The sequence below is a fragment of the Apodemus sylvaticus genome, chromosome 15 (genome assembly GCF_947179515.1).
Source record: "Apodemus sylvaticus chromosome 15, mApoSyl1.1, whole genome shotgun sequence".
NCBI lineage: Eukaryota > Metazoa > Chordata > Mammalia > Rodentia > Muridae > Apodemus > Apodemus sylvaticus.
The window spans coordinates 71,267,943-71,286,393 of NC_067486.1; the positions used below are offsets into that span (position 1 = coordinate 71,267,943).

An 18,451-nucleotide genomic window follows, 5' to 3' on the forward strand; every position below is an offset into this window, starting at 1 on the left:
TATATATATACACACTTATACACATCCACATACACAGACATACACACATATACATAAACATAGACACACATAAATGTCTAATCATACACATGCACTAAAGCACAGATATATAAATACATATTCTGTTCATGCACTACATTTACTATTTGATTTGACAGGAATTCCATAGAAATTATCACCCAATGCTTCTCAAGAAAGATTATCTGCTCTACACAGGGGACGTACAGGGAATAGGTTTGATATCTTCTCAATTTTGTTTCTGCTTTGTCACTGTAAGAAGTAAACAAGATATGTCTTGTCAGCCACCAGCTGGAACAGGTCGAAAGCTGAATTCACCTGGTAGTAATTAAACTACCTTGTTACATACTAAATAAAAGCTTTTTAAAAAAATAGCATAGACAATTTTCATAATGCTGGAAATTCTTTCATAGTGAATGCTTTCTGGTCAACCAAAGTAATTTCTCAACCAACATGAGTTTGGAGCGAAACTGGACTGGAAATGCAACTCTGGTTCCTGCTTCTGTGCTAAGTTTCGAAGGCACTTCTTTGTGGCCCCTCGTCACCTTCAACTGCATCTCTGCAGCATTTATATTTTCTAAGGGAAAGCCATTTCGGAAACCCATCTACACAAACTGTAAGTGTGCATGGCTAAAGGTTCCATTCTGAGTCTTTTTCTGCTCCCACTCCCTTCCCAGAGTCACAGTTTACCAGCAAGTGAAATTTTGATCTCTCTGGCATGATAACTGAATAAAATGGTCTTAGATAGGAGAGCCAGGGGGCAGAAAGCTGCTCATTTGAGGATACACAGCCATTACTAAATGGTTAAATGAATAACCGTCATCAAGGACCATTCCATACACAAGCTTATATGTCAAGAGATTTTTTTTAATTATTATTTTTTACATACCAAATGTTGCCCCCCTCCCCATCCCCTTCCAAGAGTTCTTCTCCCAATCCCCCATCACCTTCACCTATGAGAGGGTGCCCCCTTGGGGCATCCCCCTTCCCTAGAGCATCAAGTCTCTATAAAATTAGGCTCATCCTCTCCCACTGAGCACAGCCAAGGTTATTTCTCTGCTAAATATGTGCTGGGAGCCTCAGACAAGACCCTGTATGCTCTTTGGTTGGTAAATTAGTCTCTGGGAGCTCTCAGGGTTCCAGGTTAGTTGGCACTGTTGGTCTTCCTATGGGGTTGCCATCCCCTTCAAATTCTTTAATCCTTCCCCTTAACTATTCCATATTGGTCCCCAACCTCAGTTCAATGGTTGGCTGTATGTATCTGCATCTGTCTCAGTTAGATGCTGGTAGAGTCTCTCAGAGGACAGCCATGCTAGGCTCCTGTCTGCAAGCACAGCAGAGCACCAGTAATAGTGTCAGGTGTGCATCCATTTCTTCAGCCTCTGCTCCATTTTTGTCACTGCATATCTTTTAGACAGGAACAATTCTAGGTAAAAAATTTTGAAGGTTTGTTGATGTCACCATCCTTCCACTGGGACCCTTGTCTAACTACTGGAGGTAGTGTCTTCAGTTTCCATCTCCCCACTGTGGGGCATTTCAACTAAGGTCACCCACATTGAGTCCTGAGAGTCTCTCACATCCAGGATCTCTAGGACTTTCTAGAGGTCCTCCCACCCCCACCCCCAGCACATTTTTATTCATTTTTCTAGCTCTCTGGGCTTCTCTGTTCACCCCCTTAACTGATCATATCTCCTTTCCCCCTCCCCATTTCCTCTCCTACCGTGGTTGCTCACTCCCTTTGCCTCCCATTGTTATTTTGTTCCCCTTTTAAGTAGGCTTGAAGCATCCTCACTTGTGTCTTCCTTCTTGTTTAACTTCTGTGGAGTGTATCATGGGTGTTCTGTACTTTTTGGCTAAAATGTACTATCAGTGAGGACACACCATTCATGTCCTTTAAGGTCTGGATTACCTCACTCAGAATGATACTTTCTAGTTCCAGTCATTTGCCTGCAAAATTAATGATGTCCATGTTTTAAATAGATGAATAATATTCCTTTGTGTAAATGAACCACATTTTCTGTATCCATTCTTTGGTTGAGGAACATTTTGGTTGTTTCCAGTTTCTGGCTATTACAAATAAGGCTGCTATGAACATAGTGGAGCACATGCCCCTGTGGTATATTGGAGTATCTTTTGGGTATATGGTCAAGAGTAGTATAGCTCGGACTTTAGGTAGAACTATTTCCAATTTTCTGAGGAACCCCCAGATTGATTTCCAGAGTGGTTGTACCAGTTTGCAATCCCACAAGCAAAGAAGGAGTATTCCTCTTTCTCCACAACCTCACTACCATGTGCTGTCCCTTAAGGTTTCGATCTTAACCATTCTGATTGGTATAAAGGAGAATATCAGGATCATTTTGATTTGCATTTCCCTGATGACTAAGGATGTTGAACATTTCTTTAAGTGCTTCTCTGCTGTTAGATATTCCTCCATTGAGAAATCTGTTTAATTAATATACCCCATTATTAATTGGGTTATTTGTGTTGTTAGAGTGTAACTTCTTGAGTTCTTTATATATTTTGGATATTAGCACTCTATTGGATGTAAGGTTAGTGAAGATTTTTTCCAAGTCTGTAGGCTGCCATTTTGTCCTATTGACAGTGTCCTTTGCCTTACAGAAGCTTTTCAATTTCATGAGGTCCCATTATCAATTGTTGATCTTAGAGCCTGAGCCATTGGTGTTTTCTGTTCAGGATGTTTCCCCTTTGCCAATGTGTGTTCGAGAATCTTTCCCACTTTCTCTTCTATTATATTCATTGGGTCTGGTTTTATGTTGAGGTGTCTTTTAAGGACAGCACAAGTTTACCTCTTATCATCTTCATAATGCTGGAAAAATTATGTTAAGTCATTTATGTCTCTATTGTGTCATCTGTAGAGTGGGAGGACTAATATATGACCCCTAGTCCTGTGGTGAGAGTTAAACAAAGCATTTTATGTAAAGGGTCTAGTACTACACATAGAAATGTCCCACATTTATAAAATAAGTTTTAAAAAAATACAGTACATTTGTCTAAGTAGAATATAGCCAAACCCAAAGCAAAACTCCCAAAGTGTTTGCAGCCACAATCAATACCTCTAGGCAGGAAAACAAGCAAACTGGAATATGTTCTTCCACATTTTTGTGAGTGGAAGTAGATACTGTTAGTAATTGTGCCAGCTCAAGCAGAAATGTAGCAAATTGAGATGTGTGGGCATCTGGTCTACTACACAGTTGGCTTTGCTGTGTCAGCATTATAAATAATTCTATATCAAAGCTACTCACACTGCATGGGGATGTATCTGAGTTACTATAATACATGCATCACATGCACAAAACCCTGAATTTAATCCCCAGTATCACATAAAACCATGAGTGGTGTCATGTGACTCTAGTCCTGGCACTCAGGATGTGGAAGCAGGATCATGGGGGTTCTGGGTCATTCTGGACTACATAAGGAATTTGAAGCAAAAGAACAAAAACAAGGCAAAACAAAACTCCTATAAATCATTTCAACTCGCCTCCAATTTCCTTAAGACAACAGTTTCAATTATTTGGTGAAAATGTTTCAGGTTTAAAGATATGATTAAACTGATTACAGAGTATTTATAATAATTTTTATTGGTATGAGTTGTTTTGTAGAGGGTCATTTCATAACAGTAGAGCTAGTAAGTGATATGTAAGAGCTACACTAAAAACTAAATTTTGCTGATCTGCCTAGAGTTTCTAAAGTGGGGTATTCATTTCATTTCAATTTGCATTTTTATCTTCAGTGAAGAGAAATATAGATCTGTATTATTAACCATGTCATCTATGGCTTGTCTGCATGTTTTAATCTATTCTCCTATTGGATTTCTGCTACTCTCCTTATTTATCTTTGTGAGCTGTTTATTCCTTTGTAGCCATTTTTTCCTCATTGTCTTTATGCACAGAAGGGTTTTTCTAATTACAAAACAGAAGAGATTATACTTATTTATTTTTAAAATGTTTTAATGCTTTTTAAATTTTAATACAACATGGTATGTTTACTGTGTGGGTCGTTAGTGTACCCAATTAATCAATGTTTCTAGCATATTTTTGCACTATTGAATATCTAATATTCCTTTCATTCACTCACTCCCCACTGAGAATAACACTAGCTTCATCATATCTATGTTCATGTAAGTTATTGCTTCATTATAGATAATTTGTAGTAGACACTGTAAGTCTGTGTTTCCTTCATATATTATATATCTGCGTAGAGCTAATCTGCTGCCACAGTCTCTTCTATTCCACTGATGCTGCATACAATGGCACTTTAGCAATTATAGTCTCCTGGTTTACTTAATACACAGCATGTGGGTGGTATACTCCCTCTTCATATTTTACATTATCTCATTTCATGTTTTTTCTTCCATATGAATTGTAGAATTGTCCAGCTTCAAAACTTCTCATCTGGGATCTTGACACATTGGGAAGAATTTACCGGTTGACATGATTCAATCTTCCCATGCAGGGGCATTCCACAGACATTTGTTGTTTTCTTGTTCTTGTGACCAAGTTTGGGAATAGAGGCAGCCTAATAGAGGAAGGCTTCATCTGTCTTACAGTGTGAAGTGACATGGTTCATCATGGCAAGGAAGGCTCAGTAACAGGAGCATGAGATGGCTGGCCATGCTGTCATTGCAGGCAGGAAGTCAGGTTTACAAGAAGTGGGCCAACACTATAACTGTATCTCAAGGCCTGCCCTACTGACCCACTTCATCTCATGGTGCTCCACATTCCAGAGGTTCCATAACCTTCTAAAGTAGTGACCACTAGCTGCACCAAGAGTGCCTGTGCATCAGCTGATGGGAATATATTATAAGCAAAGTATACCACACTCTACCTTTGGTCACATTTATTTTACTTTCTCATTAATATATGTAGTTTTCTCTACTATAAGATCTGTACATTTAATAACCTAGTCCTATTTGCTTTTCTGTCTGTCTTATGAATGGCTTTTTATTTATAACCGAATGTCATTGTGACATGAGAAAGGTGTAGGGTCACTTTCACTTTCTACCCAGAATCCTTTCTGACCTTTGTCGTTAATCCTTGAGAATTAAGTGCTTTAGAAAAATAATGATTCATTTAATCATAATTACTTGCACACAGAGATATCCCTTCTCTTTTTTAAAGAGCTAAATGCCTACCTATGTTTTCTAATGAATGAAATCCAGAATTCAGGACAGTGTTAGATAATATATTTAAAAACAACACTTGCAGTAATTTTCGCTTCAATTGTTTTTAAATATACTTTTGGCTGTTGGTGAAGTGGTCAGGGAAAGATGTTATTATATAAAGAAAATGCACCTTTGTTTGCATGAATCAAGAGAGCTTTTAGAATCCAGTGTAGGAGACAGATTTCAACAAATTCCTTCATATCATCTACCAAATAAATACTCTTTCTGTGTCTTCTTATCCAATGCTACAGATTGTTATATTAGTATTTTTGTCACTAAATCATATCCTACTTCTTGTAGTAGTTAATTCTTGAGAATATTCTACTTCTTGTAGTAGTTAATACTTTCACTAAACTGAATTTTGTAACTCTTTGAAGATCTACATTTCATGCTGCAATTCTCAGCTTTTTGGTATATTCTTGTTAGGTTTCAGTTTTAGACTTAAAACCTGACTTTTTTCTTTCCTCTATAAAGATTTTAATAGATAGGAATGATTTGTTCTTTGACAACTTGCAAAAGATAGCAATAAATTACTTGGCTCTAAATCCTTCCTTTAAAATGTTTTATTTTAAAGGTTTGATTCAGGTAATACTGTTCTAAATAACTTATTTTTGCCCACACAATACCATTTCATTTATATTACCCACCTTTATCATAGAGTTTGGGGTAGAATTTCCTTAAGGTTTTAAGTGCTTTCTGTGACTCTCACTATTGTATTATCATTATTTTGATTATACTTGAATTTGTCTTCACCAGCTTGCATTCACTGTTACAAAATACCTGGGCAGGGGGACAATTTTCAGACAGGAAACCCCATGCTGGTTCATGATCTCAGAGGTTTCAGTCCATGGTTTAGTGGCTAGATTGTGTCTGGGACTTGAGCGTGAGAAAGATAGTGACAGGGAACTCATGGTAAAGCAAAGTTGCTCATCTTCTGTAGACCAGGATGTAGGAAAGAGGGCAAGAGAGTAGACAAGCTGGGGGTGGGGCGGGGTGGGATGGGCTTGAGGAAGGGAAAGAATGGGGAGAGAGAGAACCCAGGGCAAAATATACCCTTCAAGTATATGGTCTTGCTAACTATGACGAGTTTTCATCAGTTTTCTACCACCTCACAATCGCTCATTGCACTGTGATCCTATCAGCAGGATAATTGATTGATTAGGTTAGTGCCCTGGTCACCTACTCACCTCTTGAAGGTGCTACCTCTGTAAGGGACTGAGACCACACCCTCCACAGCTGAGCTTTTGCTGGATGTTACAAATCCAAGTTGCAAGACTGTTGTTCCTTTTCCTCATTCATGCCTTAAATGCATTGTTTTGGTTAATAACCAAATAGCTCTTAGATTTTTAATTCTGTATTGTTTTTGATTTTCTCATTTATTAAGGTTTGATTTTTCTTCTTTCCTTGGATCTGTTTTGAGTTGACTTTGCAGTCCATGTACATTTCTTCATCTTTATAAGTCCAGGAAGACATTCTAGTCATTGCAGTTTAGATTCCATTCTTTATATTTTTAGGAACCAGCAACTTTGACCTAGTTTTTTCTTTGACCTAATAATTTTCAGAACAGTGAGTTTTACTTATTGAGACAGTGAGTCATATTTTGCTTTCATTTTCTTTCCCATGTTTCTTTTAATGGTTCATAAACATATATTTGGCTTCCCTTTTGATCCAGTAAACTTTAATAAGTTTCTTTTTTTGTATACAGGATAAAGGTTCAGTTAAACTCTGTCACAAATGTCTATTTTGATAGTTGTGATTAGACAGCCTAGCCACTGACACCCACTTTGGAGAAATTGCTTCAATGTTATATATGTTCAGCTCCTGTTTCTGTTATAAACACCCAATTATTGCTAAAGCAGTCTCATTCAATTATGTTATTCAAATTCTCTTTGTTCTTGAGCCTTTTTGGCATAGCTGTCTTCTCAAAGGACCTCAGATCATACTTCCTCTGATCTTATATTTCCTGTCAATGTGAGCCTTCCTCCTTTTTTCTCAGTTTTGAAGCAGTGTTTGAAAATACCCTCGACTATTGTCAAGACGAATTAAGATCTTGCTGTATAGTTTAAAGCTATTTCTCAGAGTCCTTATTTCTGAATTAAATGTATTTTATAAGGAGGATTTTCTCAGTACCTGGTACTTCAGTAGTAGATACAGGGGACTTTCACACACGCCAACTGAATTAGAATTAGATGAGTTACAACATGGGGACTTGAAGCTTAAAGGAAAACTGACATCTCATGACAGACACATCTAGCAGTTCTCTCCAGTTGGGGGCTGTCATATGTGCACATGTGCTGGGAGAGGACAGCAACCTGTGGGAAGGAGCCAGTGGATTCGGGGACTCAAACTCAAGTCATTATGTTGGGTAGCTGCTTTAGTCAAGGTTTCTATCACTGGGATGAAACACCATGAGCAAAAGCAAGCTGGGGAGAAAGGGGTTTATTTGGCTTACACTTCCACATTGTAGTCCATCTTTGAAGGAAAGCAGGACAGAAACTCAGACAGACCGGGATCCTGGAGGCAAAAGCTAAAGCAGAGGCTGTGGAGAGGGGCTGCTAACTAGCTTGGTTCCCAATGCTTGCTCAGTCAGCTTTCTTATAGAACTCAGGACTACCAGCCCAGGAATGGCACCACCCACAATGGCCCGGACCCTCCCTCATCAATCACTAAGAAAATACTTTATGCCTGAAACTTATGGCTGCATTTTCCCAACTGAAGTGCCTTCCTTTCAGAAGACTCTAGCTTGTTTCAAGATGGTGTAAAACTAGCTAGAACAATGGCAAATGCCTTTCTCTGCTGAGCCACATCCCTGATGTAACTAATAATTCCAAATGGGAAAAGTTTTATAATCAGATAGTCTAGTACACACAATCTTTAATTTATTTAATTTTAATTTATGTATATAAGTGTGTGGCAAAATGTGTGTACTTGTAGATGAAGGTACTTGTGGAGTCCAGAAGAGGCACTGGGTCTCCAGGAGTTGGTGTTACAGGCAGTAGTAAGACACCCTATCTTGGTGCTGGGAACTGCCTTAGGTCTTTCCTAAGAGTGGTATATGCCATCAAACCCTGAACCATTTCTCCTACCCCAATGCACATACCATTTCAGAGTGCAGACTTCTGAGTTATGTCAGAAACCTTTGACAGTACTAAGATGCATGATATAGCCAATTTCATCTTAAAATAGCAAAAAATCTTGGTTTTCTTATCAGAGTTTTGGAGAAGTTTAACTTTAAGATGACAAGATACAGAAAAAGTACACATTTCTTTCCTATAGACTAGTATGAGAATTACCAACCAATCTCTTATTTGAAAACAAGCTGTAGTGGTTTGTGTGATATTTGCTTCTTAAAGTACTTGCATCCAGGGGGTACCATTCTTTCAGGTTTGTCAATAGCAGCTAACCAAGGAGGATAGACATATTTGTTAATTGAGTTTATTTTTACCTAAAGCTGAGGTAAGGGAGAGGGTGTGCTTTACACATCACACATCACTAACCCAAGGACACACTGAATGCACAAGTCTCAGCCAGTTGCTAACAAGAACCAAGCTTTTAATAGGACTAACAGCATATGTTTTCTTTCTTTACCGGCTTTTGAGTCCCAGTGATTCCACACCAGGAACAATGCAAAACTCACCTTGCTGTCTCCTGGGGTCTTTGTATCACATGATGGGCACATTGCTCTATTTGGGAGCTCTTCTTTCCTCTAGTCTCCTCCCCCTCCTCCCCCCCTTCTCTTCCCTCCCTATCTCTTCCCCCCTCCTCCCTCTCCCCTCCCTTTTTCCCCCATCTCAGCCTCACCCTTTCTAAGCAAGTGTGGTCATTCTTTTGAGACTGGGTGGGGAAATGCTAAGGGTGGGGGCTGGTGCTTAAAAGTGACAACAGTTCTGGTGTCTTCAGAAACAATTTCTCTATCATGGTAAGATTGAGTGAAGTCTTGAGATGATCCAGGCCTTAGGTGATATCCCAGTCAAAAGCATCTGAGAGGCACTATCTGCTAGGCAGACACAGAGGCAGGTGGGCTTGTGGTGGTTAAGATCAGGGATTTTGATATAATTCATCCTGGGATGTTTATGTCAAGCAGCTGGGGATATGGGAAGGGAGGAGCCCCGCAGCTTTGCATATTTAGTATTTGTAACTTACCTTCCCAAGGCCCCAGAAATAGTTACTCCTGAGCTGTTGATAGAGCAATTGAGATCATATGTATCTGCATAAGCTTTGTAAGGGAGGATGCGGGAGTTTGAAGAAAATTGGTTCTTGAATTGGGCTCATTAAGTTGGGGGGATATGGAGTGTACCGTGACAGAAGGAATATTGCCTACACAGCACATTTAATGATCAAGAGCTCTGAAGCCAGGATAGAGGACAGAATGTAAACAGAGAGTTCAGAAAGGCTGATGGGCCTAACACTGGAAAGCTTGAGTGTCAGGGTCAGGTTCTTGTGACTCATTCTTGTGGAACAGAAGGCTAAGATGCTGTCAAGACTGGATGCTCCCCCTATGTGTGTGTCTCACTAGATGGCCGTGATCATGTATAGGGCTTCTCTGATAGCCATTCAGATGGGCTAGTCATGGCAGGATTTCTCCACCCAAGATGCCCTCAGTAAAAATAATTCCAATATGAAAGTTTCTATAACATACTCAATTCCACCTTTATGAGAAGAGATTTTTTTAAAAAATATAATAACACCTTTATCGTACAAACATTAGGGCATATTTTAAAACATATGATGATCTATCAAAACATCTGAAGATTCATCTAGCGTTTGCCCAACATGAACTAATTGCTAATGTGTGCCAAGTTCTATGAAGTAGTCTCTTAGCACCTGAAAATAATGTTTGGTGTTTCTTCAGATTTATTCTCGCTTCTGCTGACATCTGCTGTGGGCCTCACCATTTTTATTCTGTTTTGTGATTTTCAAGATTTATACCATAAAATGGAGGTAAGTGTTGTACAGTAGGCATCTGTCATGACTCAGATGTGCCAAAGCTTTACTTGTATAGCAGTCTGTAAGTCAATCATGACTCTGTACTCTCTATCCCACTAAACACCATGAACTTTTATTTTTTAGAAAATATTTCTCTATCCCACCTATATGTCCATATTAATGGTGTCACCTTTCAACATGGTTATACTGTTTATGCTTAAAGTTTTGTTTGGGACCCGGGAAAAGACACAGGGGGTAAATGTGCCTGTTACCACATGCAATAACAAGAGTTCAGTTTCTGGAAGCTACATGGTAGAAGAAGAGAAGCAACTTCCATAAGTTTTCCTGTGACATCTATATGTGTTTTGTGGAATGTATGCCCTTTACAACACACACACACACACACACACACACACACACAGTTAAAAAAAATCCTTTTAAACTGTAATTGCAAAAGAAAAGGGTGTATGGCTGTCAGCCTGTAGTAATTTTGAAAACTAGCCATTCTTCATGGAGATGTAATGTGCATGTCTGAGGCAACCCAGGCTTAAAGGGAATAAAAGAATAGAGCTGAAAGAATGTAGGGAGGAATTCTTATTGCTACTGTGGCTTCCATGGGGACATTATGGAAGGAACACGTGTTGGTGAGGGTCTAGATCTTGCTAGTTGAGATCTAGCCATGAAAGGCTGTTTCTGATGGGCAGAATTTCCTCAGCATCAGGAGAAAGGGTGGAGGACCTTTTGAATTTCAAAGAATGACTTTGGTTTTTTGGCGATGCAGAGAACTTGGGGTGGCAGGGATGAACATCAAAGGAAAACTCGAGTTACCAAGCAGGTGGAAGAGTCTTTAAAACAGAGGTGGATGCTGTACAATGGAGCATGAAGAACAGAAGACTAGGGGAGACAGGCATCATCCACGCAGACAACGAGCTTTGTACTTTCTGCCAAAATAACGGGGAGACACTGAAAGTTGTTTGGAAGGACACTTCAAACAGATTAATTTAACGAGGGCAGGAAAGCAATGGAGCTGCAGTTAGGAAATGAAAACTCAGGTGATCCATTCATATCCTGTGAGTTACAAAGCTTCAGAATGCGCTTGGCTCAGGAACAGAAGCTAAGCATGATGCTGTGCTGAGTAGTTCAGAAGGGAAGAAAGTCTACTGCACAAGTTCCAACCCACCCCATTCCCAATTTGGTGATAGAGAAGTGCCTTCCTCACTAAGGTGGCGGTGGCACTGAGATCTAAGTGGGCCAGAGAATGACCCAATTTCTCCAAAGCCAATGTGCTGCCTCTCAAAGCCCAGGTAGAGATTGCCTCTGCTCAAGGGAAACAGATAACCAAGTAGTGCCTTGAAACAGCTCATCCCAGGATATGGATAAAAATACAAGCAAATGGCTAGGGTAGAGGTTTTCAATCATCTTAATGCTACAAGGTTTTAATACAGTTCCTTACATCGTGGTGATCCGCAATCATAAAACTATCTCATTGCTACTTCATACCTGTCATAGTTATCTGACATATCTCACAGGCATCGCCAAAGGTTGTGACCCACAGGTTGAGCACCACTGAGCCAGACACTACGGATTTGAGGATGCTGTGCTTATAGACCTTAGATTCCTACATAATCATTTAAACTTTCTGTAGGGTAAAAACGGATCTGTATAGATCTCCATTCACTGTGAGTATAGTTCTTACATCTAATGAACAGAAATGTTTAGTGGTACACCTGTGGCCCTGTGATCTTTGTACCGGTTGTTAGACTTGCATGATGTTTGAGGCTAATAACACTTGTTCAAAACGTCATACTTATTCAAAACAACCTTAATCTTTTGTCATGACTTAGGATTTTTACTCATAAATTAATTTTGCTGGAAGGGAAATAAAAACAGTGGATTCCAAGTAAGCTTTGCTTTAGGAGAGTGGAAATCAGAAAGAATTGCTGAATGGTTCTATTTTATGTCCTCTTCTTTGTGTTTCTAAGCATAAATGTAGAGGTTCATGTGAGCTCCAAAATGTCCCCTGCTGTCCTCTGCTCACAGCCTTCTACTGATGCACCTAACAATTACCATCAGCCCATCAGGCTACCAGAGGGAGCACAGGCCAGGAAGGGTCCATTTGAATTTACATTCTGTCTTTGAGTCAGTCCTCAGACAAAGCATGGCAACCTTCAACTTTCCTATCTGCAAAGTAGAAAAACTAATGAATACCTACCCTCCAACCTTTGGGTTATTGCAAGTACAGAAATTCTAAAAAAAAAAAAAAAAAAAAAAAAAAAAAAAAGGGAGAACCTTTTTTCCAAAATGTAAAGTGTATAGCCCATAATGGTGCTGGTTCATTCTTTCAACAGTTCATCCCAACCCCCACATCATGGAGAATTTCAATTCTGGTGGCAGCCTTTGTCCAGTTCTGCGTGGCCTTCTTTGTAGAGGTAAAGTATATGGCTCCTATAATTTTTTAAGTAGGTATGGAAATTCAGGGTCTCATTCTCAACACACAATCACTGTTTACAGCAACTACTTTGGTCCTCCAAAAGGATTAGTAAGACTTTTTTGAAAACTGTGCATGATCTGGCTGAGAGAAATTCTTTGGAGAATGGTTTAAAATTATTTGAAGGCTACTGACAAATATTCCTGGTATCTTTCTCCATAGAAAGAAAAATACCAACTGAGCTCCAGTGCTTGTCACGAGAGACACTGTATTTGTTCCCTACTGTTTTCAATACTCTAGAAGTGAGGCCAAGTGACCTTGCAGCTCTGAAGCATGAGGAGACCTTTAGACAGACTGAAACAGGGTCTTCAGGAGGCCTCCTCTAATTGGGAGAGAGTGGAAGGCACTTTTACTGTCAACTGTGAGCCTTGAAGACCTTCTTATGACTGTGTCACTCTTCTACTGAGTGCCAGTGATCAAGTCACTCACACAGAAAAAGACTCAGAGGGAGTCTTTTAAAAGGAATTTTTTTTTAAAAAAGTGACTCTTGAAGTATAAGCAAGTACTTTGGGAGAATGAACCAAATTAAGTAGGTGTGTGTGTGTGTGTGTGTGTATGTGATTGTGTGTGTGTGTATGTGTGTGTGAATTTCTTATATTCTTTAATTCAGTAATTCCACCTTTACATAGAATTTTTAAAATATTGCAAAATGAGTCAGAAAAAAATTTAATCCTACTTCTATGAAGAGATTCATGATAGTGTCATCTACAGCACCAAAATATGATTCAAACGTTGTACTTCAATGCTCATGCTGCAAATTGAAGAAATACCATAGTCTTTAAAGATAATAAGATGACTATAGCTTTATGTCAACTACAATAAGCTATCTTACCAGACATAATTACACAAAAGTTGTGCATGACAGAAAATCTAGCATAAACAAAGGAAAGTACAGAGCAGAAACAAATCGATTCTACTGTTGTTTGTAAAAATTGCATAAGGAAAGAAAAGGAAACTCAAAACCATGGGAAAGAAAACAACTTTGAGGAACTAGAGAGACTTGGTGATTATGAGTGTTTGCTGCGCTTTCAGAGGGCCTGATGTTGGTGTCCAGCACCCACCTTGGGTAATTCCAAATCCAGCTCATCTGGCATCTTCTGGCCTTTGCAGACAGATACTTGCATATACACATACCTCCACCCCCACACATATACATAAATCAAAATAAAATTTAAAAATATATTTAATTGCTTCAGACTAATATAGTCAAGCAACAATTCTTGGCACTTTGTATGTGACATCGTGGGACTCAGTTTATAGTTTCTGTTTTCCTTCCTTCACCCCATCTCTCCCTATTGCTTCTTCCTTTTCTGTCTTTTTGGTATGTAATGTGTTAATGTTAGTTTGAGTTTCTAGTGAAAGAATTGTAAGTGAATTCCCAGCCAGGATTTAACCATTCCTGAAGAAGTGAAAGGGCTTAAGGTTTTAGCAGGTTTCTGTGCTTAGAAACACCTCAGGTTCCAGAAAACATAACAGCAGAGGCAGCAACCTTGAGCACAGTAAACAAGGAGGTCAGGGTCCCAGGCTTCCGGTGCTAGGTGGCTGGAAGGACTTACTTGCACAGGGGCAATGGCTTCACTATCATCTCTCTCAATTTTTCAGGATGCCATCCTTCAAAATAGAGAGCTCTGGCTGTTTTTAAAGAAAGAGTTTGGATTCTACTCGAAAAGTCAATATAGGATCTTGCAGAGAAAGCTGGCAGAGGACTCTACATGGCCTCCCATGAACAGGACAGATTATGCAGTTAATGGCAAAAACGGATTCTACATCAACAGAGCCTACGAAAGCCCGGAAGAGGTCCCCAAAGGGAAGCTCAAGCTGGGCGGGCCAGCTTCAGAACAGCACTTCTGGACCAGACTCTAACCTGAACTGCTGTCACACCTGTTCTGCAACATCGCCCTTTGTCCCCCAAACTAAACATTGTGGAAAGGTGGAAACTGCAATCCCTTCTCTCTCCATCCAAGCACCCAATGCACTTCAACATACCAAACCTTGCAGCAAAGAACCTAACATTCATTATATTCTTCACTAGCTCGAGAGAAAACTGCATGTCTCAGATCACCTTTGTAATAACCCATATTCATATTGTATTGCTCTAAATGGACAGCTGTCATGCAATGAAATTAGATTTATGGACATCAGATAAGAAAAGCTGAGTTAGTATTTGGCATTCGAAAGTTTGAGTAATATATTAATTGATGTAAGTCTCCTTCATCTTACATTAATCTGTGAAGCACATTCATAACCAGGACCATGAAATTCCTCCTGGTTTGCATCTTTAGTGTGGCTTCAGTAGAGAAATAAGATGAGTAATTCCACCCTAGCTACACAGGAAGCCAGAGTGGTGTGGAAGCTGAGAACAATAGAGATTGGTGCTAATCTTTTATAATCATGACATGAATATTGCTAAAATGTAAGCAAACTGTACCAACTTTGTACATTCCAAAAATATATTGTATGGGATCAGTAAACCTAACAGTGCAGAGTAGACTACAATAATGAAATAAACTGTTCAAATGTGTTTTTCACTTTATAAAGTATGCTACCTTCATTATTATTATCAATATACAGATATTCAAATTCTGACTCTAAGAGCTTCCCTGAGCTCATCATTCATTGGCCATCTTAAAAACCAAATTCTATAGAAAGGACCTATGATGATTTTACCCACACTGTGAGAATCTCCATGCTACTAAGCAACCTATCCCATCATTTTAATTACTCAAATCATCCAAGATCTTTCCTAAAGACAACAGGATGCATCCATCACAATACATTCTGTACAGGAGCTAGCATCTTTAATGTGTGTCACCCTTGCTACGAGCTGGAGAGGAAATACTCCTGTTGCTCACTTGAAATTAACTCCTAGATTTTCTTTTGCTGATTCAACAGACCTTCCACAACTACAGGCAACTTATCAACTGAATGCCATGAATAGCAACTATGTGACTAACAGCACAATGTGTGGAGTCACAATAAGTCAGCACTTGGTTCACCGAGCTGAAGTCTTTAGTTTTCAGCATGTTAGCAAACTTTGGCTGTAAATGACATTATATGCCCTGCCACTCAAACCAACAGCACCAATGTGAATACCTATGAAAACAAATGTTTGCCTTTAAGCTTTTATGTATGCATAGCTGTTTGAAGAGTAATTGTTCTAAAACTGACCATTTACAGGCTTAATTTTCATTGTCAACTCCTTTGGATTCAGAATCATGTAAGAGAGACATATCTGGTATGTCTGTGAAGATGTTTCTAGAAAGGTTTTACTGAGATGGGGAGACTTGCCCAAAATGCTGATGGTACCATCCATGGACCTGATCCCTGATGGAATGAAAATGAGAAGTGGTGCTGAAAATCTGCATCCCTGTCTCTCATCATGACTGTGGACGCGGCGTGACCAGGTATCGCACACTCCCAGGTGATAAACTGCAATCCCTCTAATACTGTGAGCAAAGGAAAACCCTCTTTGCGTAAGTTGCTTTTGTCAGGTATTTAATAACAGCAATGAGAGAAGAAACTAACAGAGCAGCCAGGTCGGCAAAAACAACAAAAAAAGAATTGAAAGTCTTCTTTACAAGATTTTAGGGCTGGAGCAGGAGATCACTGCTGAGCCACAGTTTGGATGCCAGCACCCACATTAAGCAGCTAACAGATTCTTCAGTAGCTTCAGGTCTGGGGGATCTGGCTGACACCTCTTCCTGCCATGCCTCTGTGTGTGTGTGTGTGTGTGTGTGTGTGTGTGTGTGTTTACATAAAAGAAAACAAATCTACTTTTTTAAAAGCATGTTAGCTTATCAAATATTTTTCTTAAAAGAAAAATATTATAACAACCTTGAAATCATCAAGGCAAAGGTTTCCTTTACCTGACAGTCCTGTTCACTAATTTGGCTCCTAGAATGAACAGATCCAGTTGATACAGCATGACATTTAGATAGCATATTTTATTCGTTATGCGTACACATTCGATAAAAACACAGACATTTCTTTCCTAGTATTACCAAAAACCTATCGACTGATGCAGATGATCTTTACATTCCATTTTTTTGAACCATGATAGAGTTGGACTCCATTCCTGACTGCTGAAACTAGGCCCAGACAACACTTCAGAGTGTTGGGGAAATAGCTGACCCAAGTATAAGCTGCGTTGAGCGTGTGGGCATGGAAAACATCCTGCAGGAACACATCCCCAGCTATTTTGAGCTGCCCATCGTAAGGTTGGCCATGTTTATGGCAAACCAAGGCTGCCGAAGCCTCACACAGCTGATAAGGAAATAAACCCATGGATTAAAAAGTGCATTCCTGACGGTTTCTTTTTAACACTTTGCTTTTCTTCTGGAGTACTCTAGAAAGGTTTGACTTGAAGCCTCAAGAGGCTTTCGGTTCTCAATCCTACTATCTTTCCTGGCCGGCGATGTAATTCTGCAAGAGACAAATGCCCTGCAAATATATTTTATTGAAAAGGCAGCACACCAGGGGAAAGTAGCTCAGGGCTGCGGCTGCCCTTACCTTAATAGGAACCTTCTCGAAAACGACATATTCTTTACTATTTGGGAACAGAGACCTGCATTCGGGATAAAAGTAACCTCGTGACTTCTGAGAAGACTAAGCACTGAACAATGAGTTTGGGGATTCAAACAAGAAGGGCCTGTTAGAAAAGTAAAGGAGGGTGTCAGAGGGACTCTGGTGGGAGAGGCAGCACCCACTTCTGTTAACATTACTGTTGCTCACCCTCGTCAGCGTGAGTGTTTCCAGGTGAAATCAGTTTACTAGGTATGAGGTTTCCATTGAGCCTCGTGCCCTTGACTTTACCACACTTTATCACTTTCTATCCCTATGTTCACTGACACATTTTCCTTATCGACTGACATGCTTTTGATAATGGCACAAAAGGATGCTGGGCTAGCTGTGTGGTTTATGGGGTAGCACTATGATGCCCTTACACCATCTTCGTGTAGAAAGACTTGCATTCCACCTTCCCTGACCTGCTGCCAAGAATTCTGCAGAAATGGCATTAAAAAGTAGTTTAATTCAATACATAATCAGTAAAATAAAAGAATAAAATGATGGGATTCCTTGACTTACAGTTCACATCTTTAAAGGGATGGAGAATTTTGTGTTATAAATATAACACTTTGCCTCAATATTAATGATTGCTTGCCAAGGCCCTAAGGTCAAACCACTGACTTCTGTGGAGGGATCCATTTAAATCAATAAAACTATTGGAGTCTGTTCTTTGTCACTGATTCTTGAACTCACTGTGTCTGAAAGTACAAGGGAGAGAGATTGGAGAGGGGCTCAGAGGGTAAAGCATTTTCTACACAAACATGAGGCCTTGAGTTCAGATCCCGAGTCCACAGGAAGCTTGGGTTGTTAGTTCACATCCGTAATTCCAGAACTCTTACTGTGAAATGGAGGCAGAGTCAGGAGACTCTCTGGATGCACATAGGCTATCTAGTTTGCCATAAGCTGTGGAGGACAATATACCCTATCTCCAAACATTAAAAAATAAAAAATAAAATAAAAATAAAAAGGTGGAGACCAAAGACTGTCACCCAAGACTGTCCCTCCACATTCACACCATTCATAAGAATTTCACACCTATGCACACACAAAAGTCCCCCCACACACACACACACTCCTCTTAGATGCTCCACCTACACAGGTGCAGCAAGCTGTGTGTGTGTGTGTGTGTGTGTGTGTGTGTATGTATATGTATATGTATGTATGTATGTATATTATACTGTATGTATATATAAATGTATATATACATTTGTATGTATGTATATATACAAAATACTGGATATGTTCACATTCCTTTTTCTGACAAGGAAAGG

At 39.5% G+C, this 18,451-nt stretch overlaps 1 protein-coding gene across 2 annotated transcripts in view; it reads left to right on the top strand.

The window, feature by feature from the left end:
• The window catches only part of Atp13a5 (ATPase 13A5), a 136,438-nt gene extending 121,848 nt beyond the window's left edge, over window positions 1-14,590 (top strand). For both annotated transcript variants that reach the window (XM_052158013.1, XM_052158014.1), the window contains 4 exons: window positions 432-634; window positions 10,053-10,141; window positions 12,475-12,555; window positions 14,217-14,590. In XM_052158013.1, coding sequence (XP_052013973.1) covers window positions 432-634; window positions 10,053-10,141; window positions 12,475-12,555; window positions 14,217-14,477 — 634 coding nt within the window. In that variant the 3' untranslated portion in view covers window positions 14,478-14,590. The remainder of the gene's footprint in view (window positions 1-431; window positions 635-10,052; window positions 10,142-12,474; window positions 12,556-14,216) is intronic.
• Window positions 14,591-18,451: the final 3,861 nt, after the last annotated feature.